Genomic DNA, 20,300 nt, shown 5'->3' with positions numbered 1-20,300 from the left:
CAATATGACTAAGAATTTCGTCATATAATATAGTACGTCAGTTGAGGATATCATAATGGGAATAAGATAATTATTTAGCCTTAATTAAAATACGGAAACCCACACTACTTACGGTTCCGTGTTAGATAAGGGCCGAGACGAGTACCTACTTAAAGTATTTAGTCATTACTGCTAATAGTTAATCTCCGTACAAAGTTACGTCCGTCCGAAACAAGGATTTTTTCAAGATAACACATATCTACGTTATTTTTGAAGACTCAGATGAAAAATGTCGAGGTACCGGAGTATGGATTGCAATTTAAACGTAAGCGCCAGGTACCTAATCAAATGTCTTCGACGGAATCTACGAGCTACCTAGAGAGTCTGTGCGGAAAGAGAAGACTCGTGAAATGTAGGGAGACCCATACATTCTACGACTCTTAATTCTCTTTCCGCACAGACCCTACACCTAGGTATAATCCGGTCATCTGGCGGTCAATTTGTCCAAAACGACATGGAAAGTAGATATAATTATGTACCTATGCAGTCACTGAAACTCTATGAGGATCTATGAAAACGACTAGGAGGTACCTAGTAAATATTATGTTCAACAGGGTTTAGGACTTTTAGGTAACCTAGAGTCCTACCTACACAAGCTCTAATGCGGATAAACCTACTTCAAAGGCAGTAGAAATGCCAGAAACCAAAGCAGTTTTTTAATTAATAACATAATATACGAGTAATATTAGAGACAAAGAAAGAGCAAACTACATATAAACAAACTTAACGATATTGCACAACAAATACAACAATCAATCGACCAATTTACGTTTAGTTATCTAAAAAACTAAATGCATAGCGGCATTACGTCCTGCGACTACGTCATTGACTTTGATAAAATCAATGACAAACTTCATGACCGGCCTATGACAGTGGCGAGTCATTTTACTGCGAAACGTCACTGTCATGCCGTGAGCCAGGTTGAATCTGCAGCATTTCAAGCACTTGCACAATAGGTAAATCATTGCGCAAGTTTTGTGTGTAGGTAAGTAGTTCTAATCATGCTTGAGTGTGATTTTTCTATCAGAGCAGCGCAGAACGCAGCTGGAGGACTATATTGTTTAACGGGTAAGTTTTTATTTCGCTTTGTCTGTAGTAAGTAGTATTTGACCCTGCCTATGAGGCTGATGGTTCTAGGTTCAATTTCCATTATGTGTAGGTGGTATTGTAAGATTTCTCCAATAGTAGATTGTTAACCAAGCGGTGAAAGGCACTCATTTCTGCCGAGGTAGTTTGGTGCTCGAACGCAGTGAGAGCGCCAATAGTCCGAGGCTGAAATGATGTTTTTCATCCGAGTTAAACACTCTACTTTTCATTTCGAATACGAGGAAAGTAAAATGCATGCGATTATTAAAAAACATGACTATATGTATAGGTATACATTTTTATACTGTTTCTCGAGGGTACTTTCAATTAACAATTTAGGCAAAAGAATCGTCATTTATGGAATGGAGAGTTAAAAATCAGAAGGGAGTCGTATAATAAATCCATTTAAAACCAAATTTCAATAGTTTATCTTTAAATACTTAATTAAAAAAATCGTCCTTGGAATGTTAAATGCTCTAGTGCAGAAACGTATCACTTTCTGCACACCTTTTAGAACAACAATGACCCTCTTTCAGAGCATGAGAAATGAAAAATATTTATTTATCCAGTAATCTCTATAAGATTCGATTAGAGAGAGTATTTAGATTAAACTTAATGCTTAGATCTTTAAAACTACGCAAAGGATTTTGATGCGGATGCTTTTTTAAATAGATAGAGTGAGTCAAGAGGAAGGTTTATGTATAATTTGTTAACCCGTGCGAAGCCGGAGCGGGTCGCTAGTTCCATATATAAAAGGAATACATGTGGTGCCCCCAAAGAACTCGACTCGCAGTTTGTCGGTTTCGCTGCGCTGTACTAAATGTATTTCCATGTAGCTCTGAACAGTCTGAACCTGTTAGAAGTACGCTGCTCACAATGGGTTGTAAAACGCATATTACACTGGGGCTACGCGAAATGCCTCGCCTGATCGATTTATGCTTTTTAGGGTTCCGTAGCCAAATGGCAAAAAACGGAACCCTTATAGATTCGTCATGTCTGTCTGTCTGTCTGTCCGTCTGTCCGTCCGTATGTCACAGTCACTTTTCTCCGAAACTATAAGAACTATACTCTTGAAACTTGGTAAGTAGATGTATTCTGTGGACCGCATTAAGATTTTCACACAAAAATAGAAAAAAAAACTATAAATTTTTGGGGTTCCCATACTTAGAACTGAAACTCAAAAATTTTTTTTTTCATCAAACCCATACGTGTGGGGTATCTATGGATAGGTCTTCAAAAATGATATTGAGGTTTCTAATATCATTTTTTTCTAAACTGAATAGTTTGCGCGAGAGACACTTCCAAAGTAGTAAAATGTGTGTCCCCCCCCCCTGTAACTTCTAAAATAACAGAATGATAAAACTAAAAAATATATGATGTGCCCATGTAAACTTCCACCGAAAATTGGTTTGAACGAGATCTAGAAAGTAGTTTTTTTAATACGTCATAAATCGCCTAAATACGGAACCCTTCATGGGCGAGTCCGACTCGCACTTGGCCGCTTTTTTTCCATTTTGTCTTCGGCACGAGTCGAAGTGTTTCTGTAGGAATAAGAATGCGAAGCGCAAAACCGCGATGAAAGGTTTTTAGGGTTCCGTACCCAAAGGGTAAAAACGGGACCCTATTACTAAGACTCCGCTGTCCGTCCGTCCGTCCGTCCGTCTGTCACCAGGCTGTATCTCACAAACCGTGATAGCTAGACAGTTGAAATTTTCACAGATGATGTATTTCTGTTGCCGCTATGACAACAAATAATAAAAACAGAATAAAATAAAGATTTAAGTAGGGCTCCCATACAACAAACGTGATTTTTGACCGAAGTTAAGCAACGTCGGGCGGGGTCAGTACTTGGATGGGTGACCGTTTTTTTGCTTTTTTTTTGCTTGTTTTGCTCTATTTTTTGTTGAAGAAGAAAAGGTTTTTAAAGAAAGCTGCGAGTAGCTACTGTTTGAATTAAATGTAAGGTATTTTCATATTTTGTATTGTTTCTAAGTTTATGGACTTTAAATAAGGGACTTCATCAAAACTTCACAGCAAAAAGTGTTATGTAGAAAAGCGACGAAAATGGGTCACGCTGTTTGAAAATTTTTACGTTGTCATTATCTTAAACATAGGTATGTATTAGAGTCTGTGCGGAAAGAGTCTCATACTAATACATACTCTACAAGTCTACACATTCGATCCATATTCGATCATTATTTTTATTCTAGTAAACTGAAGATGTTATATTATTACCCTGGAGATAAGTATAATTATCTATAAATTTCTATCAAGATATAAATTTGAATCTCTTCTTTTAGGCATTAATGCAAAACGTGTACCTAAATTATCTTTTCACCTCAGCAGCTCGAACAAGGGTAATTTGCTACTTAAAAACAGTGAGCAAAATCGCATTTTGCTCACTGAGTGAGACAAAATGACATTCAAGTGACCTTAAATGTCATTTCAACATGCGGGGTCTAATACAAGTTCGAAATACTTGGATTCTATTATCTCTGTCCCTTTCATGTCTTTATCAAAAAGAAAGAGACAAAAAAAGTTCAAACTACATTCAACGGTACATTGACGGTTTATAATAGACCCCGAAAAACGTCAGAACGCATCGTTCCAAAATACATACGAGTATGGATTCTTAATAATTAATTAATGAAAATAAATTTTAAGATTTCATAAAAACTGATAAAAACACTATATTTTACGTTATTTATTGTACGATTAAAATAATGAACTCAAAAAATACACAGACTATCACGTAAAATAAATAATTATAGTTTTAAGAATCTCTACTATAGTTTACAAATAGTAAGTATCCGCAATTCGGACCGCATCTTACAATGATTTTTTTTACATAAAAAAAAGTTGTCGATTGAAGTGTCAATCAATTGATGGTCGTTGTTTCCATATATTACCTATTTAACTGAAATTTACTACGTTTTGTTTTTGTGTTTGATTGTGGTAATTCAACTTAATTGTTAGTATATCTTAAGAAAGCATGAGTGAATAGGTAAGTGATGAAGGAAGATTACATTTTTAAGGTTGTCTAATATGTTCTCACTGCTGAGGTGAAAAGTTTTGTGAACTACACGAGATCAAAGTTATTTACATCTCGTGCGCTTTTGAGTCCCTTACTACGCTCAAGATTCTAAATTAGATTCACTCGCTACGCTCGTGAATCTACTATAGTATCTTTCGCTTGCACGGGACTCAAAATAAGCACTAGAAGAAATATCAAACTTTGATCTCTTGTTGTACAAATAACAAATAACTATTCATGAAATACCTTAGTAATCTAAATACTCTCTCTAATCGTAACCAGGGCAGATGGAGCTGCAATCGTTTTGGTTTTAGTTTCCGTGTGTTCAGGTTCCAGGTTTAGAATAAAAACCAATTAGATAAAACACCGATAAAACATAATACTCTTATGCCATGTGGTAGGTACCCGACCTAAAGCTCTAATGCGGGAGAGGATCCTTCTTTTGAAGTATGATCTCTACAAATTAGTGCCATAGATGTATTACATACAAGGTACCTAGGTAACGCCGAGAGACCGAAAGGATTCATGTGGCTTATTATAAAATGCTTACGTAGGTATATAAAGCTTCTTTAGGGACATTGCTGCCGAGGTCCAAGAATTCAATCGATCGTTTAAAATAGGAACAACAATAGTAACAAAAATCGCATAACGTATTATTGCACCATCTTAGTGAGAATACTCCCAGGTAGCATTATCATCATTGTCAATTTTAGGTACTGAACGAAGTCGGACGCCTGACAAAAAGGGCGTCCCAGGTCCACAACAAACCTCCGAGACGTCTCCGTCAATGCAATGGATCCATACAATCTTGACTAGTTCTTATCCAACTTGTCGATGGTACCTATAGTTACGCCACTGAATTTAACAATATCCTATGGCTGCTGACGCACGTCAAAATCCAAGTCATGTAACTGAACGTGACTTTTGGTATACGTAACGAGAGCGTGTACGTCACAGATTCTTATTCACTGATCCTTGAAAGAAAAAGCTTTTCGCAACTTTCTTACGTCGGTGAAAATATTGACGGAGGAATTCATTGTAATTTTTCTGGCACGTTGCCTTTCGTAAAATTAATTAAGCAACAAAAAGTTTGAAGTACATACTTACATAAGTACTACTATACTATAGGTATAGGATTACTAAAACGGCTATTAAGGATGAAACGCTTGCTAGGTATGTACCTAGCAAGCGTTTCATCCTTAATAGCCGTCTTAGTAATCCTATACCTATAGTCTCAGATAGTAGCATATCATCATTCATCAATCCTACTGAAAGTCATTCACTGCCTGACGAAAAGGGCGACTCCGAAGGTCCATAACAAACCTCCGTGACGTCTCCCTGTCGATACATTGGCTCCATAGTACTTACTCCATAGAATCTTGACAAGTTCGATCCAACTTGTTGATGGTATAGTTACACCACTGAATTTAACAATATCCCATGGCTGCTGACGCACGTCAAAATCCTAGTCATGTAACTAAACGTGACTTGTGGTCTTGGAGGATATAATCAAACGGAGACGCCATGTCTGTAATTTTCTGTACAAAACAGTCTGCCGATTTTTGCGGGGGAGGGGAACGTCAAATGTATGCGTAACGTAAAAATAGCCATGTCAGATAAACGTCAGTCCATACATTGTGTATGACCGTTGGCCGCCTATTTTCGACAGAGGGGAAAGCCTGTTAATGGCTACTCCGTTTAGTTGTATCCTCCAAGCTTGTGGTATACGTAATGAATGAGAGCTGTACGTCACACTTGAAAGAAAAAGCTTTTGCAACTTTCTTACGTCGGTGAAAATATTGACGTTGGAATTCATGTAACTTTTCTGGCACATTTTCTTTTGTAAAATGAATTAAGCAACAAAAAGTTTGGAGTACAAACAACAACAGGCAGTCTTATTACAAAAGGCATAAGGTCGGCGCCTGGCCGATGGTACATGAGTACCTACATACCTAGCACGCATTTCATCCTTGAATGGCTTCCAAACCTAATCGCTTACTAATACCATTACCAACCAAACTATCCGATGTTCCTAAGTATTTATTTGCTAGGCATCATACTTTCGTGATACTTCATAAAAGAGATAAAGAGTAAAGACCTCCCTCCAGGATCTTCCCAATGACCGGTCGTGAAATGCCCTCATCCCACGGTTCCTTACGATGATCTCTTGTATTTGGTCCGCCTTGTTGAAAATTTGAGACCTTCCCATCGCTGAGAGTCTTTCTATCCCTGGACACGTCCAAAAAACTATTAATTATGTTATGTGTTACTTATTGTTAAGTATATATGTATATGTATATTAACACAGTGGCATTAGACTTAATCTTAGGTTACTTTACTTAGTTGTCAGGATTTTTCGGTCTGAAAGGGCCAGTTCTACGTCTCTTGCCCGCGATCTACTGGGAAGCTCTGAGCACAGCAATCCATAGGTGATTGAAGCTTCTAATATAGCTAGGCTAGACTTACGATTCCTATGCCTTGACGAAGCCTATAAACCGCCGTACCTACCACTTATAAGACTTACCCTATATGTTAGGTAACAATGGTAACATTATTATAGCTCGATGGGTACACACACGAGTCACACGACACGACATAATAATTTCTGGATAGGAAGTAGGTAGCTCAGAACTGCAGCAAGAGATGTGTAGCTCACAGCTATCTAACTGAAAATTCATAGACCTTATTGCGAAGGAATAAGGTCCCTTTATAGGCCTATGTCAGCTAGATAATAGTGTTTCTGATAGTAGGCTCATTTGCTCGATGAGCAGACGACATTCGAAAAATTTGCCCAGGTTTTATTTTCCTCAAAGAGAGGCCTATGCTATGCTTAACAGTGGGCGATACGGGCTGTATTTAGAATTTAGATGGTGATGATTTATTTATTTGACGATTTCGTAACAGACCGCAATTATCTTGTCGCCTATTACTTATCACTTATCACATTGGACTTTCACCCTTATCAGAAGCTGTATAAAATCTATATTTGCAAGTAGACTATCATCCAGCGAAGTGGCGGGTAACTAGGGGTCCGATCTCGGACAAGATCATTATTTTATAAACTGGAATAGATATGATATAAATGACATAAAGTACAAAGTAATACCTACTAAAGAAAAAGTGAATAAGCCCTCCAGTGGCGGGGGCCAGATAATATTTTGGTAATGGTTAGTTGGTTACCAAAAGGCGATAATTAATCTCCCTTCGTGCCATATCGTAATAATTGATGTCTCTAACTATTAAGTATGTAAAAGAAATTAATAATACCGAAAGATATCCAGAGGTTCTTTACATATTAATCATAATTAGGTACCTACTTAAGTAAGCAGCTTTACACTAAGCTTAATACTAAGGTACCCTATACTTACTTTATCTTATTTATTTTATTAGGTACCTATCTTTAATCCTAATTGGATCTTGGTAGGTATTGAGCACACCCAGCTACCTAAAACCGTGCTCTTACCTTTATTATGTGGGTCACAGGTGCTTAATTCTGTAATTTAGTTATTTGAAAAGCAAAATGCGATTTTGCAGCAAATTACCCTTGGTCGAGCTGCTGAGGTGAAAATAGTTATTTGTACAACAAGAGATCAAAGTTTGATATTTCTTCGAGTGCTTATTTTGAGTCCCGTGCAAGCGAAAGATTCTATACTAATTTAGAATCTTGAGCGGACTCAAAAGCGCACGAGATGTAAATAACTTTGATCTCGTGTAGTTTACAAAACTTTTCACCTCAGCAGTGAGAACATATTAGAGAACCCGAAAAATGTATTCCTTCTTCATCACTTACCTATTCACTCATGTTTTCTTAAGATATACCAACAATTAAGTTTTCACCTCAGCACCTCGAACAAGGGTACTTTGCTACTTAAAAACAGTGAGCAAAATCGCATTTTGCTCACTGAGTGAGCAAAATCGCATTTTGTTCATTTTGTCTCACAAGCAAGTACCCAAAGCAAGTACAGTAAGTTTAGCAAAGCCAAAGTAAGTTTAGCAAAGTACCCTTGTTCGAGCTGCTGAGGTGAAAAATATATTGTTTAGCAGCCTAATATGTACATTACCTGCCAACGCAAGTTTGATTACGTCAAAATGAAACTGCTCGATTTTTCTAAAAATAACGTGATCCCTACGTCAACTTAACGTAGGTATTTAGACACAAGCTTAGGTAACAAATACGTTATAATTCTATTTTCGTCAACCACGTAGGTGGGGTTTGACGCTCAAAAAGACACGCGTGTGACGTTTTCCTCAAGGGAACCATACCTACAAAGTTTTGTGATGTAAGTATCTAGGTATGTACCGACCTAGGTAAGTACCCGAATTCGACTCACGAATGTATAGCGAGCTGGAAAATTGCATGGATGTATCCACGAAATTCATTCATAAAGTGGCCTTAATAGCACTTTTGCAGCTGGGTGCATGACTGCACGTCGTCCCATAGCACAATAGACCAAGCCAAAATACCTACTTATTCAGACAATATGAACTGCCTACGAAGTTACGATCGAATACTAGGTATTACCTACTAGTTCTATTTACATATTCAAACCTTAAAAATACATTTCACAATTAAAAGGTAGGAAAATTTTCATCCCTTGCCGCCCCTTACATAAGTTTACAAACAACTAATTCAACTTTTCTAAATCGGTATTTATTACCAACGTTTGGTTTACCTAACGAGCAAAACGTAAACATCACTCAGAGCTCAGCGCAACATTTAAATTTACATTTATAAACGTTCAAAAAAGTTTATTTTGTTTTATAAGTAAATCAAAAAACCGGCCAAGTGCGAGTCGAACTCGCGCACGGAGGGTTCCGCACCATCAATAAAAAACAAGCAAAAAAAACGGTCACCCATCCAAGTACCTACTGACCCCGCCCGACGTTGCTTAACTTCGGTCAAAAATCACATGAGCGTTTTCCAAAAAAAGTGTACATTTCATTCATGTCTTCAAAATATTGACTTCTTAGGCTCATTTTACTCAGAATCATTTGTACATTCACGCCTCATCCTCATACATAAAAAAATATGTCCAAAAAATTCCTTTCCAGATCGTCACATTCTTGTGTGAATTTTTTTTTATTTGTATGAACGTGACGCACTGGAAAAAAAAATTCATACAAAATTTTGGTACACATTTTTTCATGTATGAGGCGTGAATGTACAAATGATTCTGAGTAAAATGAGCCCAAGAAGTCAATATTTTGAAGACATGAATGAAATGTACACTTTTTTTTGGAAAACGCTCACGTTTGTTGTATGGGAGATGGGAGCCCCACTTAAATCTTTATTTTATTATGTTTTTAGTATTTGTTGTTATAGCGGCAACAGAAATACATCATCTGTGAAAATTTCAACTGTCTAGCTATCACGGTTCGTGAGATACAGCCTGGTGACAGACGGACGGACGGACGGACGGACGGACAGCGGAGTCTTAGTAATAGGGTCCCGTTTTTACCCTTTGGGTACGGAACCCTAATTACCCTTTGGGTACGGAACCCTAAAAATCACTGTCACTAATAAAATTTTAGAATAATATCTAGGTCCATGGAATAATATTGAAATGAAACAGGTACAGGTGAGTAGGTTATAATGTGCACATTTTGGCATCTAAGTTGCATTGCCAAACGTAAATGAATGGCTGAAGTCTTTCCTTATCTTTGAAGAGCGGCGAACGGTTAGATAGAGAGAGACAGCTAGCTAGTTGTTGTTGCGGCTGCGGACCGCATGGCGTATGCTCGCGTACTACGCAAGTTGACGGTGTGTCGACATTGGACGTTGGTTCGGTTGCCGGCTCCGAAATCCGAACGAGCCGAGCGGCGCGTCAAACTCGATTCCGCCGTCAGTCTCGCAATGGCGTTAGTAAGCGGCGGTCGTGTGTTCGTTTGATTTCACAACAACCCGAGCGGACACCGGCCCAAAATATTGGCCTGTCTATTCGTGCTCGAATTACTCGGAAACGCTTCCTGTAATTCCGGTCATAACAAAGCGAACTAACCGCCACCACGGACAGTCAAATTTTGGTACGATATCCACTCCGGGCAAATCATTTCAAGGTTCGTACCATTATTTTAGCGTAATTTCTTGCCAAATAAGTTACTAAACCGCCGATTGTCCCGTAGTTTCGTTTTATATTTTGTAACTTTTTGCAACTCTCGTATTGATTCATGTTTGTTTTGTTACAGATCATGTCCATATCATCGTAGTTCCTCATCGTTAAGTGTTTGTGTTTTGTGGATATAAGTGTATAAGTGACAGTGTTAGTGTTGTGATGGATCCGGGATCGCCGTCGCTGCTGTGGCCGCTGCGCGTGAGCAAGCCGATGGAGCCGAGCAAGGAGGAGCGGGCGGCGTCGCCGACGCTGTCGGAGCGGCTGGCCGCCTCGCCCGCCGCCAGCCCGGCGCCCCCGAGCCCTCAACCACCTCAGCACCAGTTCCAAGCCGCTCTAGTAGCGGAAAAATACCTCCTGTTGGAACAGGTCGAGGGATCCTCTCTTTGTCGGTGCGTGGACGTGCGCACTCAAGAGGAATATGTATGCAAGGTAAGCTGTGGCTTTATCAGTAGTTTGTCATACGACGCGATCGTATCGATTACCTATCACAGTAAAGTAGGTAAACAATCCTTTTGAATAAGTGTAGGCATTAGAAGATCAATCGGTCGATATGCCAATCGACGTAAATAATGTCATGCTCTAATCATGGAGCTAAGATCGTCAACAGGATGTTACAGTAGGTACCTAAACTTAATTATGCCGGTAAATACATTTATAGTTAATGCATTTTAGGTAGTGAACACAGTTATTATTGTTAATAAACAGTAATTAAGTAGGTAGGTAAATAAGTCTACTTAAGCCATAGATGGTAGTATTTCTATAGATGTGGCCTACCGCGTGCCCCCGTAAGGGATAGACATAGATGACGTCACAAACCCGGGGATACCATATAGGTAAAAATTACCCCAATATTATCAAATATTGGGGTAATTTTAATCACGTTCGCGAGTAGTTCGCCTACGTAAGACGCAGCGATAAATAAAATATCAATGGGCCAATTTTTTTTTTTATTTATGTAGAAAACAAACAGCCTTTTACAAATAAGTTTTACAAAAATTACTAAAAATAGGCCTAAAGTTTCATACGTTACTAAGTTGACTATTACAATGAAAAGTAAATAGGTTAGTTAATTATAAATTACCAGTAGGTATAGTTGTGAGTACAACACGCAAATAAAATGTTATTAAAATACAAAATACCCGAATTTTGGGGTAATTGTATGCATCACGGGCAGCCAGCCTATTATGGATAGCTTTATCCATCTTTATCCACGTGATAAAATAACTGTCACTGTTTAACACCGTGGGAAAGAAAGTGACGGACACCGTTTTATCACGCTGTCACGTAGACAAGAACGACCATCATATCCGTACTGGTATCCCTCGAATAATAGCAATGCGACTAAATTGAATACACGTTATTAAAAGGGTGACGGCTTACTGTCAATATGCGTACGTAATTTGGTCGGTTAATTTATCAGGAAATATTTATAGGTTAATTTTTTTACCCGAGTTATTATTTACTGTAAATGCTTTTTCTACTCAGATTTTAATTGATATAGATTGTAGGATGCTGTTACTAAGCATGATAATGTGACCGAAGTATAAAATACTGTATTTACCTGTGAAATGTTACGTTGTCCTGTTTTTGCCGGCAGTCACTTGTACAGCGCAAAACTGAGCAATTCACCATATTTGTTGAATTTTTAAGTACTACTACATGCACACGAAACACTGATTTCAATATTTTTCCTGATAATCTTTGCACTGTTCATATGTTTCACACCAATTTGACGTTTACGCATTGTTTGTATCCCACCATAAACTACGGTGGGGAATAAAAAAATATGAGACTGTGACAAAGACAAACAATAATAGCGCTTTCTCTGCTACTCCTAGTGAAAGATACATAAGACTATCCCGTTCTGTCAGTTATCCCCACCACTCATGCCATGCCCTCGACTTAAGCACGCGAATTTGACATTTGTGACATCTGTCATCTTATTTTTTAATTAGCCTGTTGTCAAAGGCGCAACTTTGTTTAAAGCCACGAACTTGCTAAAATAACTTTTTAAAATTAATGAATTGTTAAATGCTGCGTTCCGAAATGGCATTCAGAACCTAGCTAGGATATGAGAACGTAACGTGTTTAGTTTCGAAACTGGCTGGTTTCAACAGAACAGTTGCGTTGCGTAGCTTTGTTTGATTGATATTAGTGCGTATTTTAATCTGGGTTTCAATCGACCTCTCTGGTCCATTTAATTGGCTAAATGGCACAACCTTTGTTCTAGACATCAAATAAAGATCCCCTAACTGTATTATTTTGTTAAAAATTTCTTTGGTAAGTAGGTATAGCTAGTCAACCAAATGTTGTCAGTAAAAAAAGGCGCGAAAATCAAATTTTCTATGGAACGATATCCCTTCGCGCCTACATTTTTCAAATTTGCCGCCTTTTTCTACTGTCAAGATTTGGTTGACCAGCTATATTAAGTAAGAGAGAGCAAAGGTTGACTATAATTAAAATTCACTTAAAAACAGATCAAAATTGTTGTTCAGTCTTTAACGTACAATTGTAGGTAGGTATTTGATTTTAAAAAAATTCAGGGACCAAAATTGTAAAGTTTATAAAAACGTATGTTCTGATAATAAATTACGTGAGAGTTTGTTTTCTAATTACATGCCTACTTATTTTATAAAATGTAAATAACTGACCATAAGAGTCCAAAGTCTATGTACCTAGTCCCTACGAGTTGTAAGTTTGCCCCTCTGATGACAAATGCTTCAAAAGGGTAAAGGCACTGGATCCCACGGGATAGACCCCATGGAGAGATAAGCCCAGATCCCAATAATATGCCCTCATGCCGAGCCCTTTCTATGCAATTACTCAATTGTACTGCTTGCAAATATATGAGTTTGTCTATGATTTCACACGCTATAGTAAAATTAAAGTCGCTGGTTGCAAATTGAATTAAAAAACAACGCGCGGCCATTTGCCAAGTTTAAAAATAAAACAAAAACAAGACAAAGTCCTTTGGTTACATCGTTCTTTTGATTATACCCTTGCATAAAAAAGTCCGTTAATTAAAAACAAATGATTAATCGTTAAAACGCATTGTTAATGGGTAAGCGATGTGGCTTTATATGTCACGGCCCCGCGCTGCTCGATCGGTCTTGTAGGCCGCTGTACCAAACAATGTCATGTGTCTTTTTCGCAATCAATCGTGTTAACAATAACCTCTTTTAACACTAAAAAAACACGTCTAGGGTTTCAGACAATTATACATTAGAATTTTTTAACTTATAACAGTTATAACCGGTTTTATATCTTTTATAATTAAATACAAAATAAATGTAAAAAAAAAACATTAAGTCTTTGTTTTATTAGCGTTAAAATGATAACATTAGCCGACGTAAGTGACACTCCACCCAAAAAGCCTCAATGATTCATCATCGTTGATAACATCGCGACTGACGTCATCACAAATGATAGCCTTCTACAGTCATTTTAGGCAATGCAGGATAACATGGATCTAGACAAAGGCCCATACGGTATTGTCAAGGCGCAGAATAGCCACTTCCTTCGTGAGAACCCGGCAAGGTTGCGTGAGGCAACGACGTTGCTAAACGTATTTACAACACAGTCTTACCAACACGACTGACACATTTGTATACATGCCTCATATGATGCGGCTAGTCGGCTACTCGAACTCGCCAGTCTGCATTCTAAATTCAAAATCGCTGCGAAATTGTCTATGGCGCTCTTAGGTTTTTATCGGCTATCTATCGCACACGTGGTACGCCGCGCCTAAAATAAACGAGACCTTCTCATTGACATTGTGAAATAGTCTGTTGATAACGCATCGAATGTCAAAGCGAGGCTAGCGGGCCCCTCCTATTCCCCTCCCACTAAACAAAAGCGGCCGTGCCGTGATAACACGCAGACATAACGGAGCCCGAACTTCGAAAATAATGTACTTACTTAGTAGGCCATAGCAGAGTACCGTACGGTAAGAGACAATCGATGCCAGTAGCCGATTCGATCGCAATTCCAAGAACAATGGTACCGTTTAAAAACGGATACTGCAATGGGTTCAACAGTTGTTCAAGTTGTTGCTAAGGCCAAATGCATATTTTGCAAGCGACCATCATAAGATAGCGGTAACTAGGTTAGCTCCCGTACCTAAACCGCATTCGATGCCAAATTATTATCAAGTGCTCTGTCAACATTGCGAATTTTATCAATATCTCTACTCTGCAAATACCTCGAAAATTGGGTCGTGTATATTTTCGTAACGCCCAGTTTTTTTTATCTAGAACGTCGAGCGTCGTCGGCGCGTCTAGTGATATGACTCAAAAATAATTTACTAAAACTGTGAGCCCTATAAATAAATATTTGCGTCGGAAATAGTACATTATTGCAGAGGCCGGGAAAGGGCAATTCGTGGATGAGTTTCGAGTCGACGACAAAGAAGACGAATCCACGAATTGCTATTCCTGCCGAGGCATATATAGTGCTTTTCTCCAAACATGCGAGGAAATAAGGTAAAATAATAATAAGTTAAGCATCAAGCATCACTCAAATCGAACCTTCACATCAAAAATGTCAAATACAATTTCCCTCTAAAATTATTTTTTTAAAGTTAAGGGCACAAACTTATTCTGCCATTCAGTACCATTCAATATAATTGTGCAATATAGTAGTAAGAACCAGGAAAACTATACCCATACTTTTCTTTTGGGTGCAAGTACTAGTGTAAGACAAAGATAGTATGATTCTCTCTGTCTATGTTTGAAATGAGAAAGTCCTTTGACAAACTATATCAACTTTATGTACACGGATGAGATCCTTAAAAAAATATTAAAATATTATTTTATTTTATTAAGCAGTATTTGCACGATCATACACGAGCACAACGGTCTTGTAAGACCGAGACAAGTAAGGTCGTTCATCTTACTATCTCACTCTATCCTATAGTTTGAAATGATAGCTGATCGGGTCGTGTAGACGCGGCTCGCAGCTATAATAATTGGCCGTTTGCGTTTTTTATTTTTAAAAAGTAAAAAACACTACAGTAATAAGTTATTATAATACTGTAGTGTTTTTTTCATTCCCGTCCGCTAGAACAGGACAGCGATAGTTTGATTTTTTTAAATTAGAGTTTGACAATAACGTAGAACTTCCCGTACTATTTTTGCTACAATAAGGTGAACATTTCCGAGCATATTGGAGAAAAAGAAATTATTGGACGCACGCGACAAACGTGATTCATCATTCGTGAGTCGGGAAATCAGATTTGGAATTCGCGTCCACAATGTCGTTGACATTTTCGTGCTCGTTCGAAAATAAATTGTGACTGCAGTCGTTAGCCGGGAATAACTGTTCGATATCATGCCATCCTGGTACAAGCCAAAAGCGGACTCTTAACATTGGTCAATTCTATTAATTAAATTAAAAAAAAAAAACAAAGAAATGTCCGTTCTAACTGTATCAGGCAGTATAGTTTCAATCAAATAATAACTACTACTTTTAACAGGCTAGGTATTATAAATTTATTATGCTTACAACGATGAGAGCCCAGATTATAATAAATTCCCAAGGAATCCTCTCTAGACATATACATAGCCTCTATTATTAACAAGAATTACCGTTTACTTTGATTTCTAAACTAGATACTAGTCACCAGGAATTCCGTTTGAAGCCAACGGGGTCCGATATTTGCAAAGGGTCAGTTCTATTCAAATGTTTCAACCTCGTTATTCACGTTAGACTTAGCCCTTTTAAATCCCAGTCTCTTTGAAACGGGCCCTTTGAATCTAATAAATGGTTATTACCTAGTCAGATCCATGAGGACGCATCCTTACTTTGTAACAGTTACCTTTACAAAATTCCGAGATTTGCTCGTTGAAATTTTAAATTGAATCGATCACTTTACTAGTAAGGCCCATCACGCAACCAAACAAATCTAGGTCAAAGAAAATTGCCATGGCCTCATTAAGCGTTTTAAGCAACATTTACAAGAACGCTTCCGAAACCGTACAGAAGTCAGAGAGTTTTATTTATTTCGTCTGTTTTTTCTTGTTAAACTTGGAATACGCTTTCGCTCATAAGATGTATGGGCCTAGGATGTAGACTGATGATTATTTTCTTCGTAGGTGGTGTCCCGAGACTGCAGCAGTTTGTTGCAAGCGCATTACCGTCTCGACGGGCACCCGCACGTCAACCCTATCCACGAAGTTCTAGTCGGCGACAAGAGAGTTTACCTAATATTCCCTCGGTCGCACTCTGATCTCCATTCTTACGTGAGGGCGAGGAAACGGCTCCGCGAACATGAGGCCCGGCGGCTGTTCAGACAAATGGCCGAAACTGTGGCCGCTTGCCACGAACAAGGAATAGTGCTTCGAGACCTCAAGCTCAGGAAATTCGTCTTCGCGGATCCCCAAAGGTGAGTTTCTGAAGTTATCTGCAATGCAATAAATTGCACTATAAATAGTGTAAGATGTGTGCAAACTGACCGTCATGTCATGTCGTTTTCGCAAGTTTAAGTAATCTCGACTAGCAATAGTTTGTAGTACGACATTAGTATACCTCGAAACAGCGCAACAGAAACAAAGTCGGCCGGCCGCGGTTCCGATTGCCGATATGCTCCATTCGATGAAACTGACTGACGCAAGAATTTAATATCTCGGCTGCAATAGAGATCGATCGATTACATCCTTATTTTTTAAACCAAGATCCATCGTGAGAATATTGGGCGTGTAAAAAACGAAGGGAAACGGAAACGCTGTTGTATTTTAAGTAGCGCGTCATATCCTTTCTTCACCGATAGCGCCTCACGACAGCGATAAATGGTTTATCAAGTCATTCATTACCGACAATGAACATGCGGCGCATGTCGCCTTAATTATGATAGCGGCGTTCTCGATACTAAGTGCCTACTGTCGCCACCGATACAGCTATCGGCGCCGGGACAACCGGTCCCTGCACCGACTGCCGACTTCACCAATTATGTGTCATGACACAGAATACGTGATCAATCTTATCGACAATCTAACGACACATTGCCCCAACAGTTCACCTTTCCAACAAAAAACGTACGTTACAATAAGACAATCACACATAGGGGATTACTCAACTATTTTAATTACGACGTCGAACGGTAGCCCGCGGATTTTCGAACTTTTGAAATGTTATCTGGCCTCCATTGTTGCGAATATCTCCGGCAATGCTAGCGGCTCAAGGCGAGCGGTGTCATTGCTGCGTACAATACCGCGCCGCAATCGGGTCAAGGGTCCGCGCGCCGCGCGCGGTGCGCGAGCGCAGCTCCCGCGGTACCTGCTACGCCCGCCCCGGTCAGGTGATCCCTAACCCTTCGACAATACTCCCAGATTATTATGCACCCCTTAACACGAAGTTAACAAACGCATTCCTCAACCATCAAATAAATATCCACCATTCACCTGCCCGCATCCATGCCATTGTTGATTTAATGAGATGAGATGCCTTTATAGAGATAAAAAAGGTAGATTTTTTACGGAGCTACTGTTTCAAGAATTTGTCTGATCCTCGTTAAATGCGGTTGACGCAAATAAATCTCAAACCGCCCCCGGTCACCCTCCCACGTTCGGGGCAACAACCAGCCTTTTTGTGTACGCATTAAGTTATCCCGCCGTCCCCGCTGAGACAATTTTCGTTACGCCTCCGCACTCGGGAGCTGACCGTAATGGTTCCTTTGACCTTTGTGTCTCTGTGTCCCTGCTGACATTCGCCGAGCATGCCTTTGACGCGACCGCCAAGCCGCAGACTGCTCGAGTTGTAAAATAGGCTTAGCTCGCGCCAGACGCTGCCTCCCCGTGAAAATGGCAGATAAAACGAATCCCATCTCCATATTTACGCAACAGTAATAATTCAGTCCGCTTTGAGTGGACAGACAGAGAGAAAAGGTAAAATTTAATACGCTTTTGAGCGGCGCGTCATCAAAAGCCGGCGTTGTCAAAAGCGGTCCGCGATGCGGAACGGGAAGCACCGCGACCGTGCCTCAAATGTAAAAACTTTTGCTTTACCCTTTACGTAATAGCAGAGCGAGTGCGCCTTGAGAAGCCTTTGCCAAAGTTGCCGCTCAAAGCTGGAATGCTTTACATACATTTGGTTATTAGACACGAGCTCAAAGTCAAAGATAAAAGTTAGATTGAAGGAGCTGGCGGCTCACACGGTGCGCATACTTGCAAGAAAAGATGGAAATGTGTGCGTGCACAAACACAACAGTTATTAGGCAAACGGGACGCAACCTTGCCGGCCGAAGTCTGCTCGTCTGGCTATTAAAGTATTTAGACAGGATATTGCACATGCGCTTCCAGTTTTGGCATGTGTGATTTCGGAACGGAAACGTTTTTGTTTCTAACGGACCTTCGGCTCTAGGTCAGGTACCCATCCGGCATTATATACTGACCCGGGAATTCCATCATCCCGCCAGATGCCTAATCGCTCCCAAAGGAGTCTTTTTTGTGTGATTATTCAGATGGGCAGCGTGACCGCGCCTTATTATCATAAAGAGCAGCTGCCCTTGTTTAGCCCTAAAAAATCTAATGATTATGCACATGTGGTGGTGACCACTTGAACTATACAGCTGGTGTTTGCAATCGTGAGAATTGTCGTGCGACGAAGAAGGTGCGACATGAGCAAGTGCCCGCCCCGCGAGCTCCGTTCTCACGTCTTGCGATATAAAGGCACCCCTGATTATAAATTCGAGCCATCCGGAACGCGGCCGGGACGCCGCGATCAACATCCCGTCCCGTCTCAAAGGTAAACAAGAACATTAATATTGATTTCCAACTCTCTTTGACGCTTTGAAGTGGATTTTCTTAACACTCGCCCGTAGTTTTTCATGTCCTTTGAGATGAAAACGGACTTTTTTCACCGAGCACCCGAGAGTGCTTCGCGAAGACGGTTCTTTGACATGAAAATAAGTATTGAACCACCTCCTTTTGAATTACTCCTACAATGTGTACTGAAAGTTTTTAGTGATCGGTCCGATCCTCGGCTAAATAGGATTTGCATTGAAATTGAGTTTTGAGTGGTAAAAGGACCGAAATAGCATTACTTTGCTAAACTATCTAAGAGGGTTCCGTCTAGTGGTTCGACCGAGGCGTGTGGCCTTTGCCAGAATCTGGGTTAAGTTTCCGTTAGTGCCGTGTCAAAGAAAGCTGTCGGTGTAAACTTAATCGCTGTCGCAAATCGGAATTTGCTTTCACTGAACGCCGCATGTTGCTTTTGTGTCGGTATGGAATGGGAGCTTCATATGAAACTAGAAACTATCAAGAGAAATCTTGAGCGTATCCGGACGCGGGCCTTGGGGAGGAAATCGAGGTCGCAGGGCCGATAACGCAGGTAGCGAGGCCTCGGATTATCTCATACGATCCCGCTTATTAAACATGAAACATTTAACTAATCTTACACAGGAAGGCTCTTTGTTAAACCACACAAGCAATTACCGCGGCTATTCTCGGCGGTGACGTTACTGCGGATTTGACGTAGGAAAGCCGGATGTTTGGCCGTAAACTACATTTGCCGATACGGAATAATGCATCCATAATTTCGGCATGACGGACAGGAAACGATGGAGCGGAAATACATTCATGCAACGCGAGATAGTCTTTGTCCACGTGATCTGTAGAAACAAGACATTTTCTACGCTATTTTTTTTTATTTTACTACGGAATTAGGCAAATCTACACCAGACACGCCGGAGCCCACGTTTCGCCGTAGATACCTACATAAGCCTTTGTAAACATGGCCAGGTAAAATTGTCCCTGGCGCATTGTCGATCCCATCCCGCCCACTCCACGCCAAAATAATAATAGCCTGATGCATCCAGGTAACAAAATAAAACCCTCGTTTTTTGCGTAACGCGTTCAGAAGCCGGATCGAGTGATCCAATGCACTGCAAACAATGATGGTGAGCGTTGTTTGATTACGCAACGCGATATGCCGCACAAACTGCTTCAACTCGGCCGATGATCCTGCTACCTGGCATAAAAGATGTTTATACCCAATAACCGGTTGCACGCGGAAATTCGAGTCGGGACCGAGCG

The 20,300-nt window shown here is 39.8% G+C and overlaps 1 protein-coding gene and 1 long non-coding RNA gene across 2 annotated transcripts in view; both read left to right on the top strand.

Annotated features, from left to right (window-relative positions):
- The window catches only part of LOC134648395 (uncharacterized), a 120,147-nt gene that overhangs the window by 32,553 nt on the left and 67,294 nt on the right, over window positions 1-20,300 (top strand). The gene's annotated exons all lie outside the window — the stretch shown is intronic.
- LOC134648353 (tribbles homolog 2-like) overlaps window positions 9,853-20,300 on the top strand; it is a 35,766-nt gene continuing 25,318 nt past the window's right edge. Inside the window, exons 1-3 of the mRNA XM_063502869.1 lie at window positions 9,853-10,216; window positions 10,346-10,701; window positions 16,365-16,654. Coding sequence (XP_063358939.1) covers window positions 10,432-10,701; window positions 16,365-16,654 — 560 coding nt within the window. The 5' untranslated portion in view covers window positions 9,853-10,216; window positions 10,346-10,431. The remainder of the gene's footprint in view (window positions 10,217-10,345; window positions 10,702-16,364; window positions 16,655-20,300) is intronic.

The sequence above is a fragment of the Cydia amplana genome, chromosome 5 (assembly GCF_948474715.1).
Source record: "Cydia amplana chromosome 5, ilCydAmpl1.1, whole genome shotgun sequence".
In the NCBI taxonomy this organism is placed as follows: Eukaryota; Metazoa; Arthropoda; class Insecta; order Lepidoptera; family Tortricidae; genus Cydia; species Cydia amplana.
The sequence above is the reverse complement of the archived record's forward strand: the minus strand, read 5'-3'. Positions and strand labels throughout refer to the sequence as shown.